Here is a 17,657-nt window from a genome sequence, read left to right on the forward strand (position 1 = left end):
TAAATAAGTTACTCATAAATATATAGTATTTTTTACTTACTATCTGACAAGTAATAAAGAAGAGAATGTAAACCTGTTATCTGTCATGATTTCAAATCTTAAAATCAAATGCTTCACAGTTTACACAATCATAATTTCAAATATAAAATAATCATCAACCTTCACAAATACTAAAAAGCAAAACATCCAAAAAGATTTTCAAGATCAAAATTAACTACTAGAATGTCATCTGTCATGTTTAAACAAACATGAAAAAATAAAAAATAAAATAGCAACAATTCATCATTTTCAAGTATCATAATAATTCAGAAATACATTAATTTATAACCAATCATTTTCATCGTTTGAATCAAATTCATTATTCCCATAATCCATATTATCAAAATCATTATTTTCCCAATCATCTTCACCATCCCAATTCTCTTGGAATTCATCTTCGGCATTATCTTAATCACCATCCAAATTAGTATCATCCAAATCATTAGTTCCCATTTGAAGATCAGTTTCGGGAACCATATCAAGATAATCATCATCTTGGCGGTCGAATTCAGTTGAAGGCCCATCATCCTCATCAATAACATGAATCTCTTTCATTTTATTAACTTGTCTTCGACGGACATGGGTTTGACGATCTTCATGATCATCTAAATAAACAAACAATAATAATGAAAGTTACCAAAAACAAGAGAACTTGAAAAATAAAACTATAAAAACAAAAAAAAGGATAAACTTTATACTTAAATTGGAAGAAAGAAAGAAACTTACAAACTCTCTGCACATTTCTTGTAAGTATTTCAATTTCATCATCTTCATTTCCCTCTTCATCTGAAGTGTCACATTTGGGATTGTCATCTAGAACTCGTAACCAGCTATTTTCTTTTGGAAGAGTTGGATTTTCTCTCTCTGTCACCCATTCATCATCTGAAGGCAAATTCTCAAAAGGAATTTCTTCAATAACACGTTGCCTTTGCCTTTGTCTCTCTCTCAACTTCAAGTTGTACATCACAAACACAAGATCATTCATTCTTTTTTGAGCCAAACGGTTTCTTCTCTTAGAATGTACCTATTGAAATTGAAAGAACTTATACAGTTATACTACGAACTTAAATTCAAATGCTAAACAAAAATTATACTAAATGAGATATTATATTAAATGAAAATATTATTACCAATTCAAATGCGCTCCAATTTCGCTCACATCCAGAAGAACTACAAGTTAAACTGAGAATTCGAATGGCAAAATTTTTCAACTCTGGACACTCATCGCCATAAGATTCCCACCAATCAGCTGTAGGAAATTAAAATAAATAACAAATTAGTAAAGGTTTTAAAAATAAAAACACAAAGTTCAAATAGTAACTAACCAGGAGATTTCTTGTTTCTTGTTAGTACAGCATTTTCATGACCAAATAATCCATTTGCATGTCGAAAGTCATCTAATTGCAAATCAATCTTCACCCTTTCACCAGATTCGGGAACCATCTTAGCAATGCAATCATAAAGGCCACGTTTTATATTTGCATCCGACTGAAAATCTGGACTATATTGAAATTGAGGATTCAAATAATAACCCGCGGCATGTAAAGGATGACTCAATTGATCTTCCCATCTTTTATCAATGATAGCAAATGCCGATTCATATCTAGCATATAAACATGAGTTTGGTTAAAAAAATAACTAAAAAATTCATTCTACTATCCAACACAGAAATTATAAATGAACTCATAATTAATATGACAATTTATTTAAAATTTACCTCTTTCGAATATTGTTCACATTTTGTTTGATTTCTTCTTTTGCCTGATCAATAGCTTTATAGAGAAAGCCCATGGCTGGTTTTTCATCAGAATCAACCATCCTCAATACTTTGATAAGAGGCGAAGCTATCTTTAAACATAACTCCACATTTGGCCAAAATTGTTGATTATCAAAAATGATGCTCTCAATTTTTTTCCCCTTGTTTCTCCTAGCATACATGCTTGTTTTCTTTTTATCCGAACAGAAAAAGTTAAACAAATTCCCTTTCAGCTCGCTAAGACGTCTCATGGTCAAGTATGAAGTAGCAAAACGAGTAACTCCAGGTCTAATCAACTCCTTGCCATTAGTGAACTGTTTCATCCAATTAATAACTGTACCCCATGAATAAATATATGTAACCACTGATTTCGCTTTTTGTATAGTAACTTTGTGGAGAGAATCAAACTTTTGAAAATCTTCTAACATTAGATCAATACAATGAGCAGCACAAGGGGTCCAAAACAATCTTTTTCTCTTTTCCATCAATATTTTTCCAGCTGTCTTATAATTAGAAGCATTATCGGTGATGACCTGCACAACATTATCCTCTCCAATTTTTTCCACAATACCATCTAACAATTCAAATAATTTTTGAGCTGTTTTTGAAATATCAGTGGTATCTACCGAAGATAAGAACACAGTACCAGCTGGACTATTCACAAGAAAATTGTTCATTGTTCTCTTTCTCTGATCAGACCATCCATCGGACATAATAGTACAACCAGTTTTTTTCCACTCTTTTTTGTACATATTGAGCAAATTCAATGTCTCTTGCACCTCTTTTTTCAAAAAGGTCACTCTCATTTCATGGTATGAAGGTGGTTTAAGTCCTTTTCCATATTCTCCCAATTTCCTAATCATTAAAGGAAATAATGGGTTATTTACAGCATTAAATGGAATGGCACTTGTATAGAACCACCTAGCCATTATTTGACAAACTTCATCTCTATCTTGTTTCTTCCATTTCTCACTTATGGTTGTTTGTCTCACATTCAACCCCCCAGATTTTCTCACAACAAAGTTGTCCATAGAACATTTTTTAGCCTGCTACTTAACTTCACTTTCTTCTTCTTCTAAATCATACATGGTACTAACCCTTTGTTTTTTTTTCCTTGATTCCTCAGAACTTGCACTTAGTAAATCAAACATTTGGGTTCTAACATCTTCAGGAACGCTGGGACATGGTTCAACATTTGTATGTGTACAAGCTAAATGATGCTTAAGCCTATACACACCACCAACTCGAGTAATCCCACAGTATTTACACTGAACTTTTTTTTTATTAGCATCAATTTCAATTCCATGATCCCACCCGGGATCCAATCGAGCACCCGGTGCATTTTTTCTACTTTGTTTCTTTGAAGCGGATGAAGACATTTAAGCACTGCCAAATATATTAGAATATTCATAAGAAACCAAGAAATTCAGACCAGACCAGCACTTGATAAAAGAAAATAAAGCTAGCATTCAGAAAATAAGCCAGACCAGACCAGCACAAGAAATTCTCATTAGAGATTTTTGGCTTGCAACTGTAATTTCTTTTACTTTTTTTTCCCTATTTAGATATGGTTTTTTTTTTAATTTGAACGAAAAGACAAGCAAAATAGTAGAATGATTAAGATTTAAACAGGTCAGTAAAGTGGAATGGGCTGCACAAGTAGGAAAATTTAAATGTTGGGTGGTGGCTTAGTGATATAACAACATAGGCTGGTCCAACGCCATGTTAAGATTCATGAACTTGGGCTCCCATTCCATTGTCAAATCTAATATTTCTTGTGAAGTTTCTGCACGCTAGCCACAAGCTCTAGCAGAAAATCTGTAGTGAATTTTAATCTTGTCTTGAAAGCAAATATGATTTAAGTCGTGGCAGAGTAGAGTAAATTTGAAGCCACAGATGAGGCACTAACTGCACCAACAATCTTTAACCAAAAGCTAAGTACAGAACAGAGAGGAAAACTAAAGACCATTCAAGTTTCTAGAGAGATTAATTACTAACTAATCATGATGTTATATTAAATAATTTTATGAGTTCTCATTAATGGACCCGTCAATAATTCCATTCAACTTCAACTCAATTCAATCAAAAGCAATATATGTTCAAATACCAAGAAAACCAAATACAAATCACAACTTTATCAATCACCATCTCCCCAAGTATCAATTTTCAAGCAAGAAAATAACCACACTCACATACGATCTTAATTGAAGTACTGGTGCTTGAGCTTCAGTGTGGTGGCAGGCTGGCAGCACGAAAATTGGAGAAGAACGGGTGCTGGAGCTTCAAGCTTTGAAGCTTGAAACGGCCAAAATACGGCAGCAACAGAGGATTTCGTAGCTTGATATTCTAACCGAAGCAATGGCTGCTGGAGCTTGAAGCATTGAAGCTGTCGGCTGTAGGCTGTAGCTTGTGGGTTCTTGCCTTCTTGGTAGAAGCCGCAGGCCCGCAGCAATTTGTTAGCCGAAGCCCGAAGCTTGAGATGGTTTGATGGTTTAAATTAGGGATTTGATTTAGGCAGCGGAGAGGAGAAGAGAAATGACAAAGGTCTGCTTGAGGAGAACTGGGGAAGATGAAGAAGACCGAAGCTTTTTGACGGAACCTTTTGACTTTAAGGCAAAATTTGTTAAAACATTGCAACTAAGGCCTGCAATTTCTTGATAAACTACAAGCCTACCCCAAATGTTGATTTTTTACTTGCAAAACCGCCAAAACGAACCTTGTATTTCACAAATCAGCCCTTTTCTGTAGGATCGACGTAGGATCGTAGGATCGTACGATCCTATACGATCCTACCGATCCTACCGCGATCCTATACAGATTCAATGAATTTGCGATTCTATATGCGATCCGGATCGATTTTGCATTTCCGGATCGTAGGATCGTACGATCCTACGATCCGGATCGCGATTTTAATAACTATGCTTATAAGAAGGTAAGAGGATTAGGACTAATTGTAACCACAAGTTGGGCCAACACTTGGCTTAATTACAACCACAAAAATTTCTCTTTCTTCTCCTTGCATTTTGGCCACATATTTTGGTCAAAAGATAACCATGAGAGGGAAGATATTTTGCTCAATTAGTAATGAGCTTGTATGGTAAGAAAGTGGTGGTCAAGTGGTGTGTTCAATCGGTAGTGCGCGGTACCCGTCGGTTCGCGCCGTTTTTCTTAAAAACACACGTACTAGTGTTTTTACTTCCCATTCACTAACTTTATATCATTGCTCCTAATCACATATTATTTCTCACTTAAAATTCACTCTTAAGCACCAAATTTGATCCTTGCTTCGTACCGAAAATTCATCCGGCGAAAATCGCGAAAACCCTAATTTTGCTCCAATCTTGAAACCAAAAGTGAAACCCTACTTTCTAAGTTCATTGGCACTTATTGTGGGGTGATTGAGTAGTAGGGCCATTATAAAGTGATATTTGTCAAAGAAAAGGGAATTTTTAAGAAAAATATAAGGAATTTGCACGGCTTCTGGCCGGATTCTCCACAAAACTCTATTCACCAGAAATTTTTCCCTTTTCTTCTGTCGCGGGGCGTCACAAACTCCCCTCCTTAAAAGAATGCCGTCCTCGACATTCCAACTTGTACTAATCAGATCAAATAGTTCTCGAAAGTCGATCACGTATTAAGAATCATGTCAATCTCGCTTATCATAATCAAATACTAATCAGATCAAATATCTCAATGGTTAATCACATACTAAGAATCACTCATCACAATCAAGTACTAAAAGTACTCCAATCCAACTTATCAAATAATCTTGATCCAATAGATAGTCAGACGAGTAACTGGATACATATACAAAAGGGGCTCAAAATCGGACTTAAAGTCCCTGATATTTGGAAAAACAATCCAGGACATAACGATGTCTCAGATCAGAAATTACCCCTGGTGGTGCTTGAAAACACAACAAGCTAGCACTCAGCTATACTTCACCAGAAAGTCTCAGGAATTTGTCCCCGGTGGTGCTTGAAAACACAACAAGCTAGCACTTAGCTATACTTCACCAGAGCCCCAGATGCAAGATTTTGTCCATGGCGGTGCTGGACAACACAACAGGTTAGTACAACGGCTATACCTCGCCAAAGAACCTCAGTTCAAAATTTCATCCTTGGTGGTGCTTGATAACACAACAAGTTAGCACAACGGCTAAACTTCACCAGAGGATCTTAGCTCAAGAAATTGGCCCTGGTGGTGCTTGGAAACACAACAAGCTAGCACTACGGCTAAGCTTCACCAGAGAGCCTCAAGTCAAAGTTTCATCCGTGATGGTGCTTGGAAACACAACAGGCATGCCTCGCCAGAAGAATGGCGGTGCTTGAAAACACAACAGGCCATACCTCATCAGAGAGGTTCTGTTCAAGAATTTCAATCCCTGATGGTGCTTGAAAACACAACAGGCATGCCTCGCCAGAAGAATGGCGGTGCTTGGAAACACAACAGGCAATGCCTCACCAGAGAGGTTCTGTTCAACCGCTACAGAAGAGTAGTAGCCGGTCTATAACCAAACAAGTACGAAAATGTTCAGAAACATAGTCAAAAGCAGGGTTCAAGTGTATCGGTTCAAAAGCGGGCTCAATTATTTCAGGTTCAAAGAACATGAGTACGAGTAGGAACTCACTCGCCTAGCTTATGCCCAGTAATTCACACTCTCAAGCAGTCATCAAACTCAAATCCACATACAGATCATATATGAATCAAGATACTTGCTCAAGAGTAAAAGAGATACCCTATTTTCAGTCAGGTCAGGTCTATCAAGTGTACGTAAGGGTACACTAGCCGATACAAATTCAAGTCTCACATGAGCTCAGTCTAGTCGGTCTTAGACAGTTCAAATATCTCAAATCTTAACATTTACCACTCGGGTGGTATAACCTTAATCAAACAGGAAAATTAGAAGAAAAATGCAAACCAAAACTTTTCTCAACAATTCCGGCCACCACCATAATCTATCAAAACCCTAGCCAAGAATCCAAAAGTAAGAAACTGTACAGCTCAGGCCGTACGCTCTCAAGCGTAATTCAACCAAATCATATCTTATGCGTACCACTTTCAAGATTCACAACTGACGCTCCAAAAGAGCACTGAACGTACAAACCAATCCCACAGTCCGGCATCCTAAACTTTAAGCCTAGGATACACTACAAAGATCGGAAGCCTAAGCTCTGATACCACCTGGGACGGCCCCACTTCCCCCTAGGGCGTACCCCAGGGTTCGGCGGGTCGCCTGCCCAACTCTCGCCGGGACTCACTCACTACTACATTCCTCAAGTAAATTACAAGGTACAACTCGAATAATACATCCAATTCTCCAAAATTACATATCATAAGCGAAGCGGAAACTAGGTCTAAGCGTCGAATGTAGATATACATCCGATTCAATTCCAAATATTTATACAGGTCCAAAAGTACATAAACCAAAACCAAATCTAAACTATACAAGATGTACGCCATCCAGCCACACAAAGATCCAAATACAAGTTCTTCCTTTACTTCGATCCCTGTGGAGAGAAGAAGATAATAGGGGGTGAGCTAGAAGCTCAGTGAGTGACCAGTAAAATCAACAGCCAAGTATATTTCACAATAAAGCATTGATATGATGTCATGATGCAGTAATCAAATGTTCATTTATTGCTCATGTGAGCCAGTGAAGTTCTTGTACTTAAATATCCAACGCTCGTTTAGATCAGGTAACCGGGAAACAGAAGTAAGGAGCCATCGTGCTCCAAAGAATGTGCAAACAGTAGTGGAGACATTGGTTCTAAGCATAAGACTTTCCAGGATCTCATTGGAGCCAAATTATGTCATGGCACACACCCAAACCCAAATGATATGCAATGGAGTAATAAATGCAAGAATTAGTTCAAAAGTAACTTTGGAAATAGTTGAGGGATCACTCACCAACCACGACTCACGAACCTCATCCATCATTTATTATTGCCTTGCTCAAGTCCAAGCCCTAGATCACAAATGGAAATAAGGACTAAAACGATCAAAGCGGAAAAACAGTAAAGGAATGCATCGGGCGTGCGTGGAAATGAAAATGGTACAAAACGGTTTACACGATTTTGCCCATAACTGGAGCTGTGATTATCAGATCAAAATACACTAGGCAGTGTCTCGAAGCTTAGACAAAGAGTTACAACTTTCATGAAGACACCTCAACCTAGTTTTCAGTATATCCAAGTCAAATTTGCCAAATATAGAACTAGAACTCCAAAGGCTAGTTTATCTTTCTCGTGAAAATTTGGCAGCATGCCCCTTGTGTTTACCTAATTTTCCAGCCATTTATGGCCTCATTATTTTTCCTCAGCCAATCCCAAAGTCATACATATCATAGATTCAAGTAAATAGCCGTTCCATAGGCTCATAACAACATAAGAACAAAAATCAAAGTGATAACAAGTGTGGAAATGTAACCTAGCAAAAGACAGATTTGACGTGTGGTTGCGGAAAGAACACATCCGAGGCTACGCTTATCAGATTGAGACGTAACTTATACCGTTTTGAAGCTAAGACACAGGGATACAATTTTCATGAAGATCACTTAGTCCAGTTTCCAATGCAACCTAGTCAAATTCCCAATTTACAGAACCAAAATCCAACTAGTCGGCTAATTAACCGCACTGCATTGGAATGGTCATATCTCAGGTTACCAATGTCGGATTAAGGTGTTCTTGGAGGCGTTTAAAAGCTAAGAAAGAATAATAAAACTTTCATGTTTTGTCAAAAGGCTAAATACTAACGGATTATAGTGAATAAACACAACCAAATAGACTAAACTGTCCACGCGGAACTCTGGAATGTACCCTAGAACAGCGAGGGTATTTTCGTCTTTTCACAAGCTACATAGCTCCGATTGAGCTGAAATTTTGTAGGCTATAAAATACCATTCTCTACAACTTTCATGTTTTAGGCCAAGCCTAATTTGGCCTCTAAATATGAGTTCCAAAACCGGGCAGAACTGAATTAGGAAATTCCAGAAATCTGAAACTTTTGGTTTCCAATGAAACTCTCTTCAATTCCTTGTTCCAAACTCTACCAAAGCCCCTTATATAATCTTATATATAACATCTATCAACCATACACCAAGTTTAGGCAGAAATTAATCAAACCCTAACTTGCTTAAATCATCCAAAATTCATCACAACAACTTGCATATCTTGTAATCAAGCCAAAACATGAACTAGATAGCATCTTAAACCAAAATAAAAGAATCAAAGCCATAAATCAGACTTTATACCTCAAAAACAAAGCTTGAAAGAGTGATACTTCACCTCCTTTGGAATTTCTTAGTTCCCCAAGCTTCCCAACTCACAACCCGCACTTTAATCGGTTTAGAATTTTGATTCTTCACTTGGATGATGTAAATCAAGAAGAAAATGGTGCAACTCTTGCTCTCCCTTTCTCTCTCTCTATTCTCGGCCAAGGAGCAGAAAAAAAATGAAGAAGAAAGGCTGCTCATGGTGTTAATTAAGGCAAGAGATTAGGATGAATCTTGACCACAAGCTTTGCCAACACTTGGCTCACCCTCCACCACAAAATTTTCTCTTTCTTCTCCTTGCATTTTGGCCACATATTTCGGTCAAGAGATAGCTATGAGGGGAAAGATATTTTGCTCAATGAGTAATGAGCTTGTATGGTAAGAAAGTAGTGGTCAAGTGGTGCGTTCAATCGCTAGTGCGCGGTACCCGCCGGTTCGCGCCATTTTTCTTAAAAACACACGTACTAGGGTTTTCACTTCCTATTCACTAATCTTGTATCATTGCTTCTAATCACATATTATTTCTCACTTAAAAGTCATTTTTAATCACCAAATTTGATCCTTGCTTCGTACCGAAAATTCATCTGGCGAAAATCGCGAAAACCCTAATTTTGCTCCAATCTTGAAACCAAAAGTGAAACCCTACTTTCTAAGTTCATTGGCACTTATTGTGGGGTGATTGAGTAGTAGGGCCATTATAAAGTGATCTTTGTCAAAGAAAAGGGATTTTTTAAGAAAAATATAAGGAATTTACACGGATTCTGGCCGGATTCTCCACAAAACACTATTCACCAGAAATTTTTCCCTTTTCTTCTGCCGCAGGGCGTCACAGAGTTGGCTTTGGGTTAAAACATGAAAGTTGTAGGGAATGATATTTTAGAAATGCCTGCAAAATTTCAGGTCAATCGGAGCAACGTAGCTTGTGAAAAGACTGAAATACCCTTGCTGCCCTGTTTCTACCCGAACTTGGTAATCAGGTCTGGTAATTGGTTAATTTGATAGGGAATGCTTCTGATTTGGTTGTTGATATCTTCTGATGAATTGTATCCTTGTATCTTAGCTTTCGGATGGCTTTGGAATCACTTGATTTGGAGTTAGGTAGCCTGACTTATGATGTTTGAACCAGAATGCGGTTTGTGAACCTGTTTTTGCGGTTCTGGTGTAGTATATTGAAATTTTGACCTGGTTACACTTGGAACTGGGTAGAGTAGCCTTCTTCAACATTGTAGCCCTATCTCTTAGCTTCAAAATGGTGTATGTTGCATCTCCATCTGATAATCTTAGTGCCAATGGTACCAAAATCGTAAAATGATGTCAAAAACTATTTTTATGGTTTAGAGTTTAATTCCATTTCCGGATTTCCCTGGTTTACTCTAATGCTTATACATTCTTATGGAGCCCTATTTTGGTAGTATTTGGAATTGGTTTATGGCTTGTAATCAAGTCTTATTGTGCTTGTTTGAATATTTTAGGGCGTGACGGTGATTAAAGACGCTCTTTGGGCGAAAGTTTATGAAATTTCACTTGCTTGCCTGGGGAGTATACTACTCACTTGGTGTTTACAATGTGGTTTTGGTATATATGAACTTGATGCCATGGAGGCTTATTTGCTTCGTTAAAATTGATTAAGTGAGGGTGTACTTGATCGCCCTCACCCATTTGGTATCTCATATGACTGTCTACTGTTTCACTGTAATGATTGAATGATACATGAAATACTGAATTTGGTTCATGAATTTGGTGTCGCTTGGACGAGTATCCAACGACCATTACTGATACTACTGAGTTCCACCCCATTGGTAGTCGATTGAATCGAACCGGCGAGGGCTTGGTCGTGAAAGTTGATGAGCCATGGGGACTGTTATATGGAATCTTGTAGTAGTGAGACTCTTGATTCCGGTATACTCGAGTATTACCAAATTTCTACTGTTTGGAGTTCGGGCCCGGTAGGGGTATGTTGGGTGGAAGGAATGGAAGGAATGGAAGTAAAGTTGAGCCTACGGTTGGTTACTCTTAAACATTGACGGAGGGTCAATGAGGTCCGATCAAGAATGCAAGCGAGGAAAGGGGCTCTTGAGAGCAGCCCGTATCCTTTTATCAACACTATTGATGTGTGCATTTGCTTACTTTTGATGTATTGGAATGAGAAGGTTGATGCTTATATGAACTTTGCTTCTTGAGTGATAGTATATGGGTGATAGTATATCACTGGGCGTAAGCTCACTCTGTTCCTTTTGTTTTCCTTACAGGAAATTGATCACTTTTGGAAAGGCTGTACATGTTGGTTGCCGAGTTGAGCTTATGTAAATGTATTTTTGAATAGCTCCTTTTGGGCAAAATCCTAACTGTATTTGGATCTCATTAGCTCACTTTTGTTGTGTAAATTACAAACGTATGTATATAACACTGTTTAACCCTGTATATGGGTCTTACTTGGTTTGTACCCATTTTTCCGAGTTATATGACATGGAACCCACTATTCACCGATGGTTTAGTTTGCGTTTGGATAATTTACGATTTCGGCTAGTGTGAGCGCGTATTATTTTCCCGAAACGTCTTAGATCGTGTTTGCCTACACCGTTAGTCCTGGCGAGAGTTGGGCAGGCAGTCCGCTAACCTCTTTGGTTCGCCTTAGGGGAAAGTGGGGCTGTCACACAACAGGTATATGTAACTTTTTTGGAAATTGCTTAGTATCCTGGTTTAGCAAGAAACAAAATGCTGTTTCATTATCTACAACTGAAGCTGAATATGTTGCCGCTAGAGTTTGTTGTGCTCAATTATTGTGGATGAAAAATACACTGAATGATTTTGGATTGATGTATGATTGTGTGCCTATGTATTGTTGTGACAGCCCCACCTCACCCTAAGGCGAACCAAAGGGTTCAGCGGACCGCCTGCCCAGCTCTCGCCAGGACTACGGAGTCGAATCACACAAATCCGATATTACGCGAGATAGGACCCAAAAGAAATGAGCGATTGAAGACCGCCAAGCTTAAACATGGGAAAAACGCTTTCATATATACATGTCGCTAGGTTTACAATTCAAATGGAACCAGTGAAACGAAATACATTTAGGGTTTGCTCATTCTCGAGGAGCTATACAAAAGAACAAAAGATTTTCTAACTAGCTCAACTCGCTTCTCAAAATCATGATTTCCAAAAGAGGTTCCTGTAAGGAAAACAAAGATAACGAGGAGGGGGTGAGCTTACGCCCAATGAGGTACCAAACATGTAGCAGAAAAATCAGGTATTTCACGTTATACAAACCAGATACACATGCTCGCTATAAAGTAAGACAGGTAAACACAAGAACTCAAATAGGAAGGATACAGGTGGCTCTCAGGAGCCAGCTTTCCAGCGCAGTACTTGATCCAAGCCGGTTGACTCTCCGTCAACGTATATAGAACCAACACGTCCGTAGACCCCACTTTACACCAAATTCCGTCCACCAAACACCCCTTTACCGGGCCCGCTCACCTCAACAGAAACAGAAATGGTAATACTCGAGTATACCGGAATCAAGGGTCTCAATACCCAAAGATCCCAAAACAGACTACCGTGGTTCGTTATCTAATCGTCCAGGCCCTTGCCGGCCCGACTCGAATAACTTAGCCACAGGATTTGAGCTCATAGGTCACAGAAAGGTCGTTGGACTCAAGCTTCCAAACGACGTCAGAACAGATACAGATCCAGATACAGATAACAGATACAGATACAGATACAGATAGCAGATTCAGATACGCGTTCAAAATTGGCATATGAACAGACCAGAGAACGAGTGTGATAAAGTACACCCTCGCCTCAAACAAATTAAACAGATTGCAGAGCAGAAATCAAGTTAAACAGCAATGGAGGGGAGTGGAACACTCACCGGTTCAAGTACAGATACCTCAAAAGTTTTCACTTCGGATTGGCTTTAATCGCCAAGAAACCCTAAAATAATCAAAGTAAACCAATTGAAGGTTTCACATCCAGAATCGAGTAAACAAAATGCACATGTGAGGCTCGACTACTAGTCGTATGCCTCGCCAAATAATTACTAATGCAAGGGTACAAAACATGATTTTTGGGAATAAAAAGGTAACATGAAGACCTAGGTTCAACAACCCAAAAGTCCTTCATTTCTATCACAAGCCAATTCAAACTTAAAGGAACCAATTGGCCTAGAAAAAATTGGACAGCACTTCCCCTAAATTTCTTACTTTTCCAGCCATCACGGCTTCATTATTTTCCTCAATCAACTCCCAAAGTCATACTCAATATACATTCATCACCACAGCCGTTCAATAGGCTCAAGGTTATCCAAGTACAAAAGTTAGCTAGGAAAATGACCGGAAATAAAAGTCAAGCCCTAGAATATTCCACTAAGCACAAGAAGACTCGATTACAAGTCATAAACCGATGCCAACACGATAACAATAGGGTTCCATAAGCATATATAAGCATTAGAGGAAACCAGAAATTTCGGAAATGTAACTAGCTTTGGCCCTGAAAAAACAGTTTTTGTCCTCATTTTGCGGTAATGGCACAAATTTCACTACGCTAATCGGATGAGGGTGCAAGACCCACCATCTCGAAGCTAAAAGACAGGGATACAACATCACAGAAGGTCACTCAACCCAGTTTTGAGTGAAAACAGGTCAAAAATGCAAGATACTACATCAACAACGTAAAACAGATTCACCAAAACGCATTCTAGAGGAAACATCATAACTCAGGCTCTACAAGTCCAAATCCAGAAATTAATAAACCAGCTGAAACCTAAGAAACAGGGATAAATTTCATCATAAGGCCTCAACAACCAATTCGGAAGAAATTCCAGGAAAAACAACCAATTACAGGCGCAGTTCTCAAAACCTAAGAAACAGGGATAAATTTCATCATAAGGCCTCAACAACCAATTCGGAAGAAATTCCAGGAAAAACAACCAATTACAGGCGCAGTTCTCAATTTCGGGTAAAACCAGAACAGCAATAGTAATTTCGACTTATCTCATTCTACACTACTCCGATTGGGCTGAAATTTTGTAGGCACCTCTAAAATGTCATTCCCTACAACTTTTATGTTTTGATTTAAGGCCAATTCGGCCTCTATCTAGGACCTAAAAATTCGGACAGAATGCTCCCTTAAGAACCCTAGGTTTTTCAATTTTTTTCCAAAACAGAAATTGGTTGCAATTATTCACTTTTTCCACCTCCTAGAGTCAATATAGACCATTTCCAATCATCATAGATAGCCACACAATCATACTTATATTAAAACAGAAAAATCCCCAAAAATAATAAAACTTCATCATTTCAACCACAAATCAAGAAATAACCCATAAATTTGCATCTCATACAACCACTAAGCATGATTTAAGCATCAATTAAAGGAGGAGGGTGGTTCTTCACAACTTACCTTTAAAACAAGAGAGAGAGAGCTATTGGTCACATTAACTTTCCAAACAACTCCACCAACCAACTCACAAACACTAAGTGAAGAGGTTTTATGGAGTAAAACTAAAATTAAACGGTTAAAAGTGAAGATTAAGCAAGCTTGGAGCAAAGAAATTGGAGAGCTTTTCTTCCCTTATTGCTTGAAGGTGGTCGGCCATATGAAGCTTAGAAATGAAGATATTTTGGTCAATTTTTGAAGTTATTATGGTAAAAGGTAAAAGGTTGAATAGTAAGTCAAAACAAGATTTAATCATATGGTGACACATGTCACCTTCATTAAATGTATGCCTAACTTTTGTGTCTCTCTTACAACAATCCACTTGGCAACCTCTAGATATCTCATAACACCTGATAAATTAATTCCAGTATCCAAAACTTAACCTAGTTGGCCGAATTTTACCGAACTTTCCGCACTAGCGGGTCCCACGTCCAATATACGCTCTTAATTTCTCAAAAACTAACCGATACTAGAAAAATCATTTAAAAGCTATATTTACTCATAAAATTTATTTGCACAATTTTTCGAACAAAGAAAAGGTGGAAAAACGTATAATTAAAAGAAATTAAAACCTAGAAATTAAGAAAATTACGGGTCCTCACAATTGTGATAACACTAGTGCAATAAATTTGACAAGAAATCCCATCCAACATTCTAGGACAAAGCGCATAGACAAAAAGCATCATTTCATTTGCGATCTTATCCATAAGGTTGAAATTTGTGTTCAATATGTCTGTTCAAAAGATCAAATTGCTGATATTCTCACAAAAGCCTTACCACTGGATCAATTTGTATCTTTGAGAACAAAATTGGGTGTTTCAGAAAAAATACTCTAAAAATTCTCTGGTTACTCTTTATCGGACGTCCGACAGTGTTCTTGTTCATTTACCCAAAAAATTTTGGTTCGGACGGAGGTGTCGGACGCTCTACTTCGTTCGGCCGTCCGACACTCAAAACTTGCGTCTTATAAGGAAGCCCTCCGCGTTATTCAGTTCATTCTTACTCTTTTGTCTCGGACGCAACTGTTCATATTCCCTCAATTTCAAAATTCAAATTCATCTCTTCTCGAAACAAATACCAAGAAATCACTCTGACCGACACCTTCACATACCTATTGCGAGTTTATTGCGCATCACAACTTCCCCAAACCACTAACTGCACTATAAATCCCAATTCTTACCCGAAACTCTAACCATAAAAATTTCTCCCTCTATGGACAGTTCGTGCATCCACTGTAGTTCATACTGCACTCCTCATCGTTTGATACTTATTTGTATCACATTACACAACAAAACCACACTGCATTGCAATCATGGTGAGGATTAGAGGAGGATCCATGAGTGTCGGACGCACCTTCAAGCTTTGTGATGAGGAGGATGAAGATGTTCAAGTTATCGAACCTTCCATCAAATCACCCAAAAAGAAAACTGGAAATCGTGGTGGAAAAACGAAGCAATCTGCAAGGAAAAAGTAGAATGCGCAAACCAGAGAGCATTCTGTTGAACCATCCGATGAGCAGATGGAGGAGCATCAATCTGAAGGGCATCCAGGAAGTGGCAATGAAGAGGAACTGGAGCAGCCTACAAATGTAGATGTAACCACCACGAAATCATCCAGGAAAGGAAAAAGGACTGCCAAAAGGAAGAGCATTGCTCAACCCAAGGGAAGGTAAACTGCTGATCCCTCTGGGAAACAGCAGGATGTAGAGAAAAATGCTGAGGAACAGCACAACTGATGAACCATCTACTAGGAAGTCACCAAGGACAAGGTTTGGTGTCCAGGGTACTGCACCAACTATTCAGCGTAGTGGAAAAAGAAAGCATCCAGAAAATGAACAACCAGAGACCCAAACTGCTGTTGAACCAACTCCCCTGCCCAAGTTCATCGATGATGAAGCCAATGAGAGGTTTGAATGGATCTCGCAGAAAGGTTTCATCACTCAAAGGACCATCATTCCCTATGAATTCCGTAAGCTTGACCTTGAATTTGTTCTCAACCTTTTTGAATTCCAAAAATGGACCTATCTTTTGACCATTCCAAACACCTACTATCTTGACATGCTTCATCAATTTTTTGCAAACTTTAGAAAGGGTAAATCACATATTGATCCCATTTCACGTGTCAATTCTGTTAACATAGAGCTGAATCTTGAAATTGTCAACTCTGTTTTGGAAACCAAAATTGATGATGGTTTTAAAGGCAAAATTGTAAATTTCTTTTCTTACGAAGAATTTTTCTCTGCATACCATCACTTTCATGTTGCAAAATTGATGACCTATTTTCAGTCTCACTTTAATACTCCTGCTGAGGCAAGATTAGAAGACCTTAGTCCTCAAAACCTGATTATTTTTACCATAATTTCAAATCTGTTGGTGCCCACTGATGGTCACAAAACTGATGCAAAATGGAACTTTATCTGTTCTATTGTTTTCTTGAAAAAATTCGAATTGATTTTGGTTTTGTCATGTGCAAATTTCTGCTCAAAATCAGCACTGACAGCCGTAGGAAACTGTCCTATGAAAAATATCTGACTCCTATTTTTACTCATTTTGAAATTTCCTTTACTGGAAAATCTCCAAAAGAGAGTGCATCAACTGTGTTTTCAAAGGCTTATTTTGAAAGGAAAAATCTAAAAATTTTTTAGGGTCATTGGTGCTACAAAGAAACTGTCTCTGAGTTTAGGAGAAAAAATCTTCATGAAACTCTTGTAATCCCTAGGACTCCTCGAGACTAGTCTATGTATGTGACACCCTTCACCATTCATCCTAGAAGGTCAGACTCTATGCATACTTCATCCAACCTTGAGGTCATCTCTCTGCTTGATGACCTCAAACAACATATCCTGCTTCTTGAAGATGGCTTGATGATGACCATGACTTCTGAACAACAAGCCACCTTCGTTGCCAAAAGGAATCTGCTTGTACCTCCCATTCCTCTAGAAATGAAAATACACACCGAAAGGAGCCTAGAACTGATCCAACCACTGAGACTACCCCAGAGTACCGTGCCTCCAGTTCTCAACCACAGGACAAGGAAAAACTCCGGCAACTGAAGAAGAGACTGAAGAGGATGATGATGATGAGGATGAGGACACTGAGGAAGAAGACCCTGCCCAGTTTCGCCTGACTAGAAGAAGGCTTGGATACTCTAAGA

The 17,657-nt window shown here is 38.4% G+C and overlaps 1 protein-coding gene across 1 annotated transcript; it reads right to left on the bottom strand.

The window, feature by feature from the left end:
• Positions 1-447: 447 nt before the first annotated feature.
• On the bottom strand, positions 448-2,724 carry LOC113774106. The gene is made up of 5 exons (XM_027318671.1): positions 1,757-2,724; positions 1,365-1,642; positions 1,170-1,288; positions 766-1,063; positions 448-644 (listed from the first exon to the last, which is right to left on the bottom strand). Exons 1-5 carry the CDS (start codon positions 2,722-2,724, stop codon positions 448-450), a joined length of 1,860 nt encoding a protein of 619 aa, XP_027174472.1.
• Between the last annotated feature and the right edge of the window lie 14,933 nt (positions 2,725-17,657).

The sequence above is a fragment of the Coffea eugenioides genome, chromosome 6 (assembly GCF_003713205.1).
Source record: "Coffea eugenioides isolate CCC68of chromosome 6, Ceug_1.0, whole genome shotgun sequence".
In the NCBI taxonomy this organism is placed as follows: domain Eukaryota; kingdom Viridiplantae; phylum Streptophyta; class Magnoliopsida; order Gentianales; family Rubiaceae; genus Coffea; species Coffea eugenioides.

Excerpts from the sequence above, each read along its gene's own strand:
- LOC113774106 (XM_027318671.1), bottom strand. The coding sequence starts at position 2,724 with ATGGCTAGGTGGTTCTATACAAGTGCCATTCCATTTAATGCTGTAAAT. Across the intron at positions 1,289-1,364 it reads AAGAAACAAGAAATCTCCTG|CTGATTGGTGGGAATCTTAT; the intron begins GTTAGTTACTAT and ends AATTTCCTACAG. Across the intron at positions 645-765 it reads AAGAAATGTGCAGAGAGTTT|ATGATCATGAAGATCGTCAA; the intron begins GTAAGTTTCTTT and ends TTGTTTATTTAG.